Raw genomic sequence first — 15,438 nt, forward strand, 5'->3', positions numbered from 1 at the left:
TACTAGGGATAAGCTGGAACATTCAAAACTCAGAGTGATGGATTTTTGTTGGGTAAAAGTATCGTGAGTTACAGAGCTACAATGGTTGATGGAACCGAGGTACAGATTAAATATGATCGAACTCAATGACAGAATGGGCTTGAGGTGCTGAATGACTTCTCACTTTCCAATATTATTTAGCTTCAAAACACACATCATTTGACTTTACAATCACCAAATTAAAGGTTGTCCTTTATTAATAAACTATAGGCAGGTCTTTAAACCATCATGGCATTGATTTTAAAAAGGCTCAATTTGCAATGATCAACATTAACCCTTCTTTTTCAAACTGACTTCAAACCTACAGTAAAGTCAATTTTCAGGTAGTTAGCTACTTGATTGCTGGAATGATATCTCCATGATTCTTTATCTCAAACTTTGCTCAAATTTAATAATGTGATTTGTGTATGAAACACCAGCCAGTCTGCAATGAGGTAACGAATGACACACTGTCTCACATCCAGTTATAAGGAGGATTCTTTTAACTTGTGTTTGCAGAAGATGCTGCTCCTGTTGGACATACGAGGGCTCAGTGTCAAGGACATCTGTTGTTTCATTGGGATTTCATCCTCACTGACAGCAAACAGGAGCACAAATTCAGAAAATTCCCCAGGAGTTGCATTGACTGATCAGTTCTATTTGTTATTAGATTCTGCAATACACTGCCCAAAATCAGAATGATGAAGGACAGATCAGATCTAACTCCTGCACTGAGATTGGAGTGTTTGGAATGGACTGCACAGGGAGGTGACTGAATTTGACAAGATTAAATAAATGAGGAATGGACAGGTGTTTAAGAATATAACTTGGGCTCTCAGAATGAGCTGTGTGCTCCACGTTAAAGTCTCAGTCTGTCCTGATTCACTGCAATCACTATTTCCATTTTCGCCTTAATCCTTCTTAAAATTGAAAAACCGACACAAATTTTTACAATATCTATATTCAATATCCAATCTGACTTTAAAGCTTTAACTGAATGTGCCATGGAGAAATCAACTTAATCCAAGGGTCATTGTTTCAGCGCTTAGGTGTAGATTCACTTCATAGTGGGCTGGGGGAAAAGTGAATGAAGCTTTTCATAAATTTGTGAACTGATCAATCATAAACTGCACTCGTTTGGAAATTCTGCAACATAATATCTTGCAATTTCTGGAAAACAATACTGAAATTCAGGAGGATTGAAAAATTTAACCCTCTTAAATCTGAGAGGAATCATTCCAAATAAGGCTCATTCAACAGCATAAAGTTGCTTTATCACTTACTTGAGTTGAGTGTTTGTCGGGTTTTGGCACTAGTGCAGTATGCTTCGATAACTTTCAAGATCTGTGTATCTTCTTCAAGAGCTGCTGTGCCTGATTAATAAAAACAAAAATTCTCCTAAAACACACTGGCACAAAACATTGATACAAGAGCAAAATATGACTTTGCTGGAAATCTGAATCACAAAGAGAAAATGCCTCAAACACTTGTATTTTCAGTCACAAAGATTGATGTTTTCTCAAAGTCCCTAATTTGCAGAATGAAAATTCAGATTTTATTTTTGGCTTTGAACTGTCCACCTTTCAACTGACAAAATTTAAAGATAAAATTTTAGCCAACAGCTGCTTACTGAAGCCATGTCCAAAAGGCAGCCTGTTGTTTGAGGTCAAATCCTTGTTTCAACAAGATGTTAGAGATATCTCCTTTACCTTCTATCAGAGTTCCCAAAGGCTGCATCACCCCATGTGTGGTTGCGAGCTCTCCCCCTCCGAGACTGCACAATGCAATGAGGCAAAAGTCTCTCAACAGTCAACTCCAACTCAACTGTCTCCAATTGGAGCAAGGTTTTGTAATCTGCAATTGAGGGACTTGCTCTCAGATCTGACCAGAACTCTACAATCAGGCAACATCCTGCTCTGGCCCGGCTTGCTCATTTCACAGTCTCTTTCTCCAAGTCAGATCATTGTGATCTGAACTTTATTGCTGCATCACTGAAGCTAAATGAGCTTGTTCAACGGAAAAATATCTAATCTTTCTCCCTTTTTTTTGTATTGGATTCGAACGTCAATACTGCACGGGAGTGTGAGTCTGAATTTTGTACTAAACCCTTGGGTGGGACTTGAACCACAACCATGTGACTCAAGGGCAAGAGTGCTGCAACTGAGCCATGGCTGATACGAGAGTCACGGTGAATAAGGTCAAGGGACCAGGGGGCTCGTCTCATGGACAAGGTTATATGGACAAGAAAGGACAATGAGAAAGACAGGTGAGAACTGGAGGCAAACCAAGTTCAGGACAATCCATGAGCAACAACAAAACACAGCAGGTTAGGAGCCTTGGTCTCTGTGAAATGGTTCACTCCACAGGGGCATGGATAATGTAAGTTCCTCTACACAACCATTTGGATAATTTCACAAGGTCCCACGCGTGGAACAGAAGCAGCAATGGACAGAAGATCCAGATCAGGGCTGTTTGTTGATGGTAAGATTATTCGCTCAATTTCTTTCACAAATGACAGCCATTTAATATTTGGACAATCTACACTGAGGTAGTCACTACAATACAAACTGCAATACCTTTCTAAGTAATACAATCTATAACTGGTGCAATCCAAACCATCTCTGATTAATTTGAGTAACTTTCCTGTCTTTCCCAGTCTCTTGCCAATTGGTCGCCTATAATTGGTAACGAATGTAGAAATCTAAGCCCGGTGCAGAAAGTGGGAAAGTAACAAAGGAGATCGGCAGAGCAGAGACAACAACTGAATACAAACTTACTTTTCCTCAGTGCAACTTCCTCATCGGAGGCTTTCCTTTCCGGTTTGCGTTTGGGAAGCAGCTTCTTCATGGTCTTAGGGCTCTTGCTGAGATCCTGCACAAAACACAAGAAAACATCATCACAATGGTAGATCCTGTGTTGCACTGTTTGCTTGTTTGAAGACAACTGGATGCACTGGGGGGAGAAAGAATTGGGAGATAATGCCAAATGGACAGTCTAATTTGGGTCAATTTACATTTGTGAATACCTGAAGATCTAGGGAACTCTGACCTCACATAAATTTCAGCAATCTAACAGGCCAATCAGAGTGAAATCAATCTCAAGTCTTGCACCAGGTGTTGAAAAATTAAGACCAACCTCCTTATAACACAGAGCGGCTGATGGTTTCAGCGGGGCTGCAGGCCGCAGGCAGCTCAAACTCCAAGGCTTTGGCATTTTAGGTGGTTCCAGAGGTCCCCAGCACAGAGAGCTGTGTGAGGTTCCATGCAGGGAAGGGTGTGGAAGAGTATGATAGGAAGGAGTCACAGATATTGGATAACCATCAGAATGCTTGTTGATAGGCGTCACAGGATGCAGTGGAAGCTGCAGACAGAACACAACAAAAACAAGTTATTGAGAAGCAGTGCTTCCATTCTGGAGAATCTGAGTACCTGCTCTTACTCCCATGTTCTAAACATTGTTCCAGCACCTCCCCTCATGGGGTGTGTCCCTATGTCTCATTCCAACCTCCCAATCCTTCAAACTCAATTGTCTCTAATTGAAGCAGGGTTTTATAATCTACACTTGAGGGATTTGCTCTCAGATCTGACCAGAGTTCTAGAATCCCACAGATAAATCTGAAAGGAGACAGAGTATTAACACAAACAGGAGCAGTGTGTCCGGGGCTCTCTCACACACCTGCTGGGCTTGGGGCAAAGTCAAGGGGGAGAGGAATGGAGCCCACACCCCAGGCAGGGGAAGGGGGGGGGGTTTGCAGCACCCCAATTGCGAGGGGGATGCGTGACAGAACTCTGATCGGGTTTGGGAGGGGGGCAGGATTGGGAGAGAAAACAAACCAGAAGACCCCCAACCAAAGAGAGTGGGGAGATGGGGAGGTTGATGGCAGATCCATGACCAAAGGGGCTGGGGGTAGGGATGGCTCTGGATGGCTTTCTGACCTGACAAGAGATAAACACAATTAAATCAGAGAAAAAGAAAAAGGGCTTGCATTTTTATAGCACCATTCACAACCTTAAGACACCCAAAGCACTTTACTGCCAATGAGGTGCTTTTGAAATGTCACCACTGGATTAATGTAGGAAACTTGGCAGCCAAGATCCCATTGAAAAAACAGCAAGAGGTCTCACAACACCAGGTTAAAGTCCAAAAGGTTTATTTGGAATCACGAGCTTTCGGAGCACTGCTCCTTCTTCAGGTGATCAGCTTCATCACCTATTGTGAGACTTCTAACTCTGCCCACCCCAGTCTAACGTCAGCATCTCCACATCATTAAAAAAAGGAATTACTAGATAATCTGTTTTTAGTGATGTTGGTTAAGGTATGAATATTGGACAGGCTACTAGAGAGAACAACCAGACAAGAGGAGGCCATTCAGTCCCTTGAGTCTATTCTATCACTCAGTGAAATTACAGCTGATCTGTGACTTCACTCCCATCAACAAACCTTGGCTCCATAATCCCATCCCAACAAAAATATCAATCTGTGTGTTAAAATTGTCAATTGTCTCCCATCTTTCTATGGTGCAAGTGCCAGATTTCCACTCTCAAGAACTCCCTCCACCCCACTCCTACCAGAGCAACACCTCCACAATCATTTTAAATACCTTATTTAGATCAGACCTTCTATATGCTGTGAAATATAGGTCTAGTCTAATACAAGATATCCTCACAAAGCCTGTTCAATAGAACGGTGACTATTCGCCAGACTGGGCTCATTGGGGTCACTGGCAACTTGCTGCCCAGGCATAAAACTGGCATCACTACGGATCGATCCCCAATTCGGGAAGCACCCCGATTAGTTCCATTAGTTTCAATTCCATTACACCCAGCTAAATTCCCAGCAGGCTGCAATTTTGGAATCTCGTGCTTGCCCCACTCCCTGCCACACACAGCTGTTATATTGTACTCAGGTACAGTTCCAGGAAGTTACAAGTATGAATCGATTCCTGCAGCATTTAATGTTACAGAAATCGCCCAGATTATCCCTTTCTCTTACAGTGTGGCACGGCACAGACTGCTGTCTGATTACAGCAATTCCCACACTGGGTGTTTTAGTTTGCTTCTGGAGATGATCCACCCATTCCTGCAAATCCTGGTGGCTGGAGCAGGACACCAAAATCCGCTCAATCATACTTCCTGCAGAGAGAGTAGAACAAGAGGAGATAGATCAACAGATCAGTCACGGCTCTGACACATTTCCTCACAATGCAATTAAAAAGCTGATGCTTTGACGGAATGTTACATTTTTAGCAAAAATCCCATCCTGGCTGTTTTCCCACACTCGAGGGTCAATTGCCTGGGGATTATCTGATTGGCTTCTGGAGCGGCACGGTGGTACAGTGGTTAGCACTGCTGCCTCACAGTGCCAGGGACCCGGCTTCAATTCCGGCCTCAAGTGACTGTCTGCATGGAGTTTACACGTTCTCACTGTGTCTCCGTGGGTTTCCTCCCACAGTCCAAAGATGTGTGGGTTAGGGGGATGGTAAATGTGCAAAATGGGGGGATTCAGGGCCTAGATCGGATGCTCTATCAGTTGGTGCAGAGTCGATGGGCCGAATGGCCTCCTCCTGCACTATCGGGGTTCTGCGGCAGGGTCATCATATCTTTAAACTACTCTATCCTCTGGAAGGACAAGGACAGCAGATACCTGGGAACTCTACCATCTGTAAATTCCCCTCCAAGACACACAACATCCTGACTTGGAAAAATATCTTCATTCCTTTACTGCCAGTGGGTCAAAATCCTGGCACTCACTCCCTAACAGCACTGTGGATGTACCTATACCATTTGGACTTCAGTGGTTCAGGGTGGCAGCTCACCACCACCTTCTCAAGGGCAATTTGGGATGGGTAATAAACGTCAGTGTTGCCATCACTGCTGAACAACTGAATAAAAAAAGACGTGATAAACTGGCTGGTCACCTCTGGTCCATTGTTTTTTAATATCTGTGCCTCACAGTTAATTCGATGTGGCCTCTCTCTGAGAGTATGGTCTGGACAACTGACCAGTCCAGGTAGTGTAGCTGATCTCTGACCCAAGCTCTTGGCCACTGAGCTGCTGATCAGGAGTATTGCTTCATTGCATTTTCCCCAATCCACTCCCCAGGTCACAGCTAATTTGTTCCTTTATCAACGAACTGTTGCTAACGTGTAAGAAATACATCATTTAAAAATCAGGTTTCCTGAAATTTTATATCTACAATTTGAAACGAGGAACACGCAAAAACAGAGAAGAGCTCAAAGTTGTAGCATTTTTGGAAAGTATTTTGAAACTCTCCCTGGCATCTCAGGATTTAGCTTCAGGAATCAGTCACCCAGCCTGGCAGTAAGCGGGGAAATCCCCCTTTCCCTGTGGATTCTGTGTGCTGTTTGTAGATTTGAGTCAGGATAACTGGAGTCAACAGAAACCCTGAATTGGGCTAATAACTCACCAGTGATTTCAAAGGTGTTCTTGTCAACGTCACTGTCATCTAACCTGGTGACTGTCAGTCCTGTTAATGGCAACTTTCCCTAATAACCAGATAAAGTCAATAATTTACCATTTACATTGCAAACGTACATCATCATTCTCTCAACTCGTTCATATTTGCAACAACCACATCACATTTATAACTTTTAACATAATGATGATAAAGATGAATCCAAGATTTTTCACAGATGGATTATAAAACAAATTTGACACTGAGGCCTTGAGGAGATATTAAAGGCAAATGGCCAAAAGCTCGGTCACAGAGATAGGTTTTAAAGAACAGCTTAATGGAGGGAAGAGAGACAGAGGAGCTTAGGGAGCCAAAAGAGAAAATGCTGGAAAATCTCAGCAGGTCTGGCAGCATCTGTAAGGAAAGAAAACAGCTGACTTTTGGAGTCCAGAAGACCCTTTGTCAAAGCTGGGGAGGTTTAGGAAGGTTCATTCTAGAGCTTGGGGCCTCAAGCAGCTGAAGACACGGCAACCAATTGTGAAGCAATTTAAATCAGATATGTTCGATAATCATTTATAATCTCAAATAATCACATCTGTATTAACAAAATGGTATGTAGCTCTTTTAATACAGGAAACATCCCAAGGAGTTTCAGAGGTCTAATCAGATCAAAATAGCTTTCCGAATGAAATTGATAAAGTGCCATTTTGAAAAGTTGTGACAAAAATTTAAGATACGTGATGTTAAACATCAGACTGCACAGTTAGAGAGTTTGTTATGGGGGAACACCAGCGAGTCGATAAAATTACTTTTATTGGATTGGGGGAACACCAGCAGTGCTTGTCAGGGGGTGGGGGAGGGAGCAGCGGCTGGCAGTGGATGTGGGGGGGTTCTATAACTTGTCTTCTTTGGCTTCCCATTTATATAAATGACACAGAATTCAGCACAAATTTGTAATAAAGTCATTTTTATTAATTACTCTCTTTTTTAAACTGAACAATTTAGCGCCGTGACATTGCTTTATTTTTGCACAGCAGTTGTTGCTTTCTTTAATAGAACATAGAACACTACAGCACAAACAGGCCCTTCGGCCCACGAGTTGCGCCGATCACATCAACACCTATCTATAACCCCCAATCCCATTAAATCCCATATACTCATCCAGAAGTCTTTTAAAAGACCCCAGCGAGTTCGCCTCCACCACCACTGATGGCAGCCGATTCCACTCACTCACCACCCTCTGAGTGAAAAACTTACCCCTAACATCACTTCTGTACTTGCCGCCCCACACCTTAAATCTGTGTCCTCTTGTAGCAACCATTTCAACCCGGGGAAATAGCCTCTGAGAATCCACCCTATCTATACCTCTCAACATTTTATAAACTTCTATCAGGTTGCCTCTCAACCTTCGTCTCTCCAGGGAAAAGAGACCCAGTTCCCTCAACCTAACTTCATAAGGCATGCCTCCCAGTCCAGACAACATCCTTGTAAATCTCCTCTGTACCCTTTCAATAGCTTCTACATCTTTCCTATAGTGAAGCGACCAGAACTGCGCACAATACTCCAAATGAGGCCTGACAAGGGTCTCATAAAGTTGCAGCATTACCTCCCGACTCCTAAACTCAATCCCTCGATTAATGAAGGCCAGTACACCATACGCCTTCTTGACCACATCCTCCACCTGTGAGGCCGATTTAAGAGTCCTGTGGACCCGGACCCCAATACCTCAGTTTATTTTTGAAATTCGGTTTAACTTTGTGCTAAATCTTTATCTTTCTGAAGTAAGTTCACCAACCCCTCGCATGAAGAAAATGGAAGTGTAGCCCCCTGCCACGTAAAAACATTTGCCTCTTAGCATCAGGGGGGCAGGGTTACAGGATAGAGCCTGGGTGGGGGGTTGTTTCGGTACAGGGTCCATGGGCTGAATGGTTCAACAATGCCAATCGTCTCAACCAGTCCACGTGGTAGTGAGTTCCACATTCTCACCACTGTCAGATGCTAAAGATTAAAAATGTTAACTTAGCTATCAATGAATTTGACAAAGTTTAAACACTAGACTGATAAATTCTATAACCAGATGCCAAGATGTAAATCTGGCTATTTCTTGGTGTTTGAGCTGGATGTTAGGAGCTTCCTGATAGGTTATTGCTTACAATAAATGAAACTTTCACTGCCTCTGGAGCTGTGGATGTAAAAGCAAGTGAAACAGCACGGTGACACAGTGATTAGCACTGCTGCCTCATGGTGCCAGGAACCCGGGTTCAGTTCCAGCTTTGGGTCACTGTCTGTGTGGAGTCTGCACGTTCACCCCATGCCTGCGTGGGTTTCCTCCCACAGTCCAAAGATGTGCTGGTTGGGTTGATTAGCCACGCTAAATTGCCTCTTAGCATCAGGGGGATTAGCAGGGTAAATACACGAGGTTACACGGACAGGACTGGGTGGGATTATTGTCAGTGCAGGCTCGATGGGCCGATTGGCCTCCTTCTGCGTTGTCGTGATTCTGTAAGATGCCGTCATCTTTTCTTTAAAGTAAATGTACTAATCATGCATAAGGACGGAGAAATAATAATGTAGGCAAATTCCTTATTGGAAGATGAGACTGTATACAGATAATGTTCCTTGGGAGGCAAATATAGTTAATCCAATCTCCATCATTGCTGCTCAAAGACTGATTACAAATCATGGGACTACTGCATCACGTCCTGTCGAGGTGTGCAATGACTGGCAGCAGTTTAACACACGGACCCTTAAAGGCGCACGCACAATAGCAAGGTGGTGATGCTGATTTACAAGATAGCTTCCGTTTATACACTGGAAAAGAATTCATGTAAACAAGCTGAAGATTGGAACACTGATATCACTGAAACCTCTGATGTTACAATAACTCAAGGAATGAGTGAGTTTCCCTCTCACCTGGTAAATGAAACCACTCATTCTGGGACTGGCAGAGAGCATGAGTAAAACATGCGGGAACAGGAGAAAATACCTCTCACACTTTTCCTGAAAAATAAAAAGAAAGAAAATAATTTGAAAAGAATTATGTGAAGGCAGCTTCCAATAGAACAGTGTGACTGATAGAGTGAAACACTGCTGGAGATCTGGAATTTCCAATCCGTCGCCCAAACATTGGCAGAGACACTGGAATTGGAAATCTGTTGTGAGGATTTCCAACAGGTTCGTGCTGAGGGAGTGAATCCTGGGGGGGGGGGGGGGGGTCGCAAGAACACCCCTCACCTTGCTGACCATTCCAGAGGTGCTTCCTAAATGATGGTGAGCATTTCATTCTCAGCTGAAAAATGGAGGGGGTAGGAGGGCACATTTCTCCTGTCATCTCCAATAAAACTTAGGATTTGGAACCAAACGTCAAATTCTCATATAGGAGTTGTGAAAGTGGAAAAGATGTGGCTGGGCAGACCAGGCCCCCATTGCCAGGTGCCATTGCCAGGCTCCCATTGTTGGGGGCTCCCATTGCCAGGCAGTGCGCCCATTGCTGAGTGGTCAGGCTGGGCCCCACATTGTCATGTGGTCATGGCCTGTGTCCCAGTCATTAAGTGGGCCCCCTGTTGCCAGGATCCACTGGGCAGGCTCCCTGTTTGTGTCTGGGCAGTAACAGGCCTTTGTCACTGGGACTGATCCTGGCGAGGCTCATTTTCCTGTCAGTAGCTGCAGGAGGCCTGTCCCATAAACACCATCCAAATAAAGAACAGAAACTGTAAATTTCAATGGTCAGTATGGATGGAATGATGAAGAAAGAGAGCGAGGGAAAGTTACCTCATTTCCACACTGCACCGTGACCTGTGACATGTAGATAACATTTCCCAGAGTCCGGATATCTTCACCTTCCCAACCATGGACCGTTTCTGTCAGGATCTGCAGTTCCAGTTCCTTCTTCTTCCTCACTTCTTGACACTGTGACTAATTGAAAAAAAAACTTTCATCTCTCCAACGCCCAGCACATTGTACAACAAAAAGGAAGGGATTTTTCTGCCCAGTTTCAATGTGCTGCTAAGAATAGGAAAACTATTCCTCTTACTTGTAGGCAACTTGTGGGCCGAAGGGCCTGTTTGTGCTGTAGTGTTCTATGTTAAAGCCACTCTCTCTACCAATCTTCCCCAGAATGAGTGCAATACTCGTGACTCAGGCTACCAGGACCGATCATCAGACACTGCCCGCCCTGTATAGAGAGCTCGGCTGCAGAGCCAGTTTCTCAGTGGATGCTGGTCTGTCCCAGGCATGTTAAAGATGGAAATCGAGCTTGGCACATGTCAACACTGGATCAGAAAGCTTCTTGTACCAACATTAACCGATTGGTTCAAACTTCAAGCTTAATTATTTCCAAGTAACAGATGGACTGGTTAGGGATTTCTGTTATTGCCCTGCTTCATATTCAAGGTTTTCAATCTCTTAATTCCCTTTAAATTATTAAACTAAGCACAGAGCAGAGAAACAAATGGCAATTTTCACATTTACACAGAAAGTAATCTCTGTGGGTTTGAGGCAGACACATTCTGAAAGTACAGTCGATTAACAGATTACATTCTCACTATAGCAAGTCTTGGGATTTCTCAACTCAACTGCATTTATAAGAAGTTCATAATATCACCTACTGAGAGACTCTTGAAAGCATTCATGGATCTCTGGATATCATGCCAGTCCGGGTGATATTCCTAAAGAGACAAATGGACACATCAGCATCTGAAAATTGACACTTGGCAATCAAAGGAAATACAGCCTGGAACTCATCTCCATGGGCTGGCACTATCTGACCCACTCACTATAACCATAGGCAAGCAATATGCAGACAGGCCAGCCTGACACAATGATACAAAAGAGACTAGCTTGTTCACCTTTTGACAAGGTACCACATGGCAGGTTGTTGCATAAGGTTAAATCTCACGGGGTCCAGGGGGAGGTAGTCAAATGGATACAAAATTGAATTAATGACAGAAGACAGAGGGTGGTTGTCAAGGGTTGTTTTTCAAACTGGAGGCCTGTGACCAGCCTCAGGGATCGGTGCTGGGTCCAGTGTTATTTGTCATTTATATTGATGATTTGGAAGAGAATTTAGGAGGCATGGTTAGTAAGTTTGCAGATGACACTAAAATTGGTGGCATAGTGGACAGTGAAGAAGGTTATCTAGGATTGCAACAGGGTTTTGATCAATTGGGCCAGTGGGCTGACAAATGGCAGATGGAGTTTAATTTAGATAAATGCGAGGTGATGCATTTTGGTAGACTGAACCAGGGCAGGACCTACTTAGTTAATGGTAGGGCGTTGGGAAGAGGTATAGAACAAAGAGATTTAGGGGTACAGGTTCATAATGTTCCTTGGGAGGCAAATATAGTTAATCCAATCTCCATCATTGCTGCTCAATGACTGACTACAAATCAAATGAAAGTGGAGTGGACATGGAGGTGAAGGAGGCATTCGGCATGCTTGGTTTCATTGGTCAGAACATTGAATACAGGAATTGGGACATCTTTTTGAAGTTGTACAAGACATTGGTAAGGCCACACTTGGAATACTGTGTACAGTTCTAGTCGCCCTATTATAGAAAGGATATTATTAAACTAGAAAAAGTGCAGAAAAGATTTACTAGGATGCTACTGAGACTTGATGGATTGAGTTATAAGGAGAGGCTGATTAGACTGGGACCTTTTTCTCTGGAGCATAGAAGGCTAAGGGGTGATCTTATAGAGGTCTATAAACTAATGAGAGGCAGATCAGCTGAATAGTCAATATCTTTTCCCAAAGGTAGGAGAGTCTAAAACTAAAGGGCATAGGTTTAAAGTGACAGGGGAGAGATACAAAAGGGTCCAGAATGGCAATTTTTTCACACAGAGGGTGGTGAGTGTCTGGAATGAGCTGCCAGAGGCAGTAGTAGAGGTGGGTACAATTTTGTCTTTTAAAAAGCATTTAGATAGTTACATGGGTAAGATGGGTATAGAGGGATGTGAGCCAAATGGAGGCAATTGGGACTAGCTTAAAAGAAAAGGGGCAGCATGGACAAGTTGGGCCAAAGGACCTGTTTCATTCTATGAACGACTCTAACATCATTAACTAAAGTTAAGAATGAACCATTTTGCTCAGGGATGTCTACCTTCAAACTGAATCTGTGTCTGACTGACATCCTCTGATGATGCAGCTCAGAGTAAGGACATGAAGGAAGTATTTCTCAGATATCCGTTATTAGCAGGTGGAAATGCTTTACCTCCATGTGGCGCTCCAGTTCTTTCAGCAACGTTGGGTACTTGTCTAGCCTCATGAAGGGTTTGCTGAGGCTCGTGGTCAGCATGAGAATCCCAGGGCTGCTCGCTCCTTTCATTTCCATAAACTCTCCCAACTCCTCACTGAAGAGGAAAAATATTGGCCCATTACACGGATAGTCCAAATTCTTTGATTCAATCCTGCATTTCACTTGAATTTAGATGAGTAACAGTGTTTTAAAGAAGTGTTTAGAATTGAAGGGCCTTTAACTGAGGTGTCTGAGACTGAGGGGACTTTGAAACATTTTATATTGAGAGCTATTTGTTGGTAGTGTTCCAAATAATAAAAAGATGAGACAAGGCAAACAGGACTAGCATTAGTAGACAAAATAGTGATGACTTGATAGGCCAAATGGCCTCCTTCTGCACCGTGGGGATTCTATGGATTCTAAAGGTAAGAGGCAATGACCGGAGCAGCCAATGCACAATGAAGATTACAAGAAGTGTCTTCATGAAGACTTATTGGGATATGGGGTGCTCTTCCACGTGTGATGACTGATGCTGAATCAATTACAGTTGCCAATCACTCCAGGTTTGTGGGGACAGGGCAGGGAACTGGGTCATGAAATCCACCCATGGGGGAGATGCAACTTCATGAAGGTGACCCAAAAAGCTCTCTTCTTGTGCTAAAATTCTTTGTGGAAAGATTCACCAGGCTGACATCCCCTGTTGGGGAACTGCAAACAAACACTAGCACCACACATAAGCATGTTTGTGTGGGATCCTCACATGTTGAGAGATGTCAATAAGAAAGAAGTGATTCAAAGGTGTGTTGCACAATTCTGCAAGAATTAGTATGGGAAATACACCACTATCACATTTTGACGAAAGATTTTGACCATGATCTATTAAATATGGAGTGGGGTGGTGGGAATTGACAAAAACATGTCCCTGATGTCCTCTGGCAATGACAAAACACAAGATAGCAATCCACCCAAACCACAAAAACCACAATCTGTTTTTCCAAGGACAACCTGGTAATGGAACAAGCTGCCAAAGGCAACAGTCACAGTCCCATCACTGGAAACCTTCAACAACCATTGTTAATTCATTCCCATTTATATGTTTTCATTATCAGGACTACCAGCTCAGCAGGTTACTTCTGCTTTGATAAGCGTTACCCAGATAAATATGGAAATTAGTCTGTGACACTGACACAACTAAAGCACAAACAGAAGCATCGAGGATAGCACATACATAAGAACATAAGAAATAGGAGCAGGAGTAGGCCATCTAGCCCTTCGAGCCTGCCCCGCTATTCAATAAGATCATGGCTGATCTGTCGTGGCTCAGTTCCACTTTCCCGCCCTCTCCCCATAACCCTTAATCCCCTCTCTTATCAAAAACCCATCAACCCGCGTCTTAAAAATATTTAGCGAGGCAGCCTCCACCACTTCAATGGGCAGAGAATTCCAGAGATTCACCACCCTTTGAGTGAAGAAGTTCCTCCTCAACTCCATTCTAAACCGCCCCCCCTTTATCTTGAGGCTGTGCCCCCTAGTCCTACTGTCTTTTTTGAGCGGGAAGAGTCTCTCCACCTCTATCCTATCCATCCCATTCATCATCTTATACGGCTCAATGAGATCTCCCCTCATTCTTCTAAACTCTAACGAGTACAAGCCTAGTTTATTCAGCCTCTCCTCATAGCTCAACCCCCTCAACTCCGGTATCAGCCTAGTAAACCTCCTCTGCACTCCCTCCAAGGCCAAAATATCTTTGCGCAGGTGCGGCGCCCAAAACTGCACACAGTACTCCAGCCACGGCCTCACCAATGCCCTATACAGCTGCAGCAAGACCTCCCTACTTTTATATTCAATCCCCCTCGCTATGAAGGCCAGCATCCCATTCGCCTTCCTGACCACCTGCTGCACCTGCAAGCTGGGTTTTTGCAACTCATGCACAAGGACCCCGAGGTCCCTCTGCACCGTCGCCTGCTGCAGTTTTTCGCCACATAAGTAATAGTCCTTCCTACCATTATTCCTACCAAAGTGGACCACCTCACACTTGCCAACATTAAACTCCATTTGCCATTTCCTGGCCCATTCGCCCAGCCTATCTAGATCCTTCTGCAGACTCTCCACACCCTCCGCACAATTTGCCGTTCCCCCAATCTTGGTGTCATCAGCAAATTTCGACACCCTACACTCGGTTCCCTCCTCCAGATCATCTATATAAATGGTAAAAAGCTGAGGCCCCAGCACCAACCCCTGGGGCACTCCACTAGTCACCATCCGCCAATCCGAATAGCACCCGTTGACCCCCACTCTCTGCCTCCTATTTGACAACCAATCCTCTATCCACGCTAACACCCTACCCCCAACTCCATGTCCCCCGACCTTCTGCAATAACCTCTCGTGAGGTACTTTGTCAAACGCCTTCTGAAAATCCAGAAAGACCACATCCACCGGCTCTCCTCTATCCACTGCCCTAGACACATCCTCATAGAACTCCAGTAAATTTGTCAGACACGACTTCCCTTTAATGAAACCGTGCTGCGTCTGCTCTATCAAGCAATTCCCTTCAAGATGCCTCGCAATTTCCTCCTTAATGACGGATTCTAACATTTTACCTACCACAGACATTAAACTAACCGGCCTATAATTCCCTGCCTTTTGCCTGGCACCCTTCCTAAACAACGGCGTAACATTAGCTGTTTTCCAATCTTCCGGCACTTCCCCGGAATCCAGCGTCGTCTGGAAAATAACCACCACGGCATCCACTATCACCTCCGCCATTTCTT

The 15,438-nt window shown here is 44.1% G+C and overlaps 1 protein-coding gene across 3 annotated transcripts in view; it reads right to left on the reverse strand.

Moving 5' to 3' along the window:
- Positions 1-15,438, reverse strand: part of LOC145349491 (rho guanine nucleotide exchange factor 7-like) — a 112,102-nt gene that overhangs the window by 22,159 nt on the left and 74,505 nt on the right. For all 3 annotated transcript variants that reach the window (XR_013888080.1, XM_080198027.1, XM_080198026.1), the window contains exons 10-18: positions 12,644-12,782; positions 11,040-11,099; positions 10,204-10,347; positions 9,346-9,432; positions 6,445-6,523; positions 5,011-5,150; positions 3,154-3,378; positions 2,796-2,889; positions 1,302-1,391 (exon numbers count right to left, since the gene is read on the reverse strand). Coding sequence is in view for 2 of the 3 variants with exons in the window: in XM_080198027.1 (XP_080054153.1) it covers positions 1,302-1,391; positions 2,796-2,889; positions 3,154-3,378; positions 5,011-5,150; positions 6,445-6,523; positions 9,346-9,432; positions 10,204-10,347; positions 11,040-11,099; positions 12,644-12,782 (1,058 nt within the window). In the remaining variant the exon portion in view is untranslated. The remainder of the gene's footprint in view (positions 1-1,301; positions 1,392-2,795; positions 2,890-3,153; positions 3,379-5,010; positions 5,151-6,444; positions 6,524-9,345; positions 9,433-10,203; positions 10,348-11,039; positions 11,100-12,643; positions 12,783-15,438) is intronic.

The sequence above is a fragment of the Carcharhinus amblyrhynchos genome, chromosome 10 (genome assembly GCF_965287045.1).
Source record: "Carcharhinus amblyrhynchos chromosome 10, sCarAmb.v2.hapA, whole genome shotgun sequence".
Classification (NCBI taxonomy): domain Eukaryota; kingdom Metazoa; phylum Chordata; class Chondrichthyes; order Carcharhiniformes; family Carcharhinidae; genus Carcharhinus; species Carcharhinus amblyrhynchos.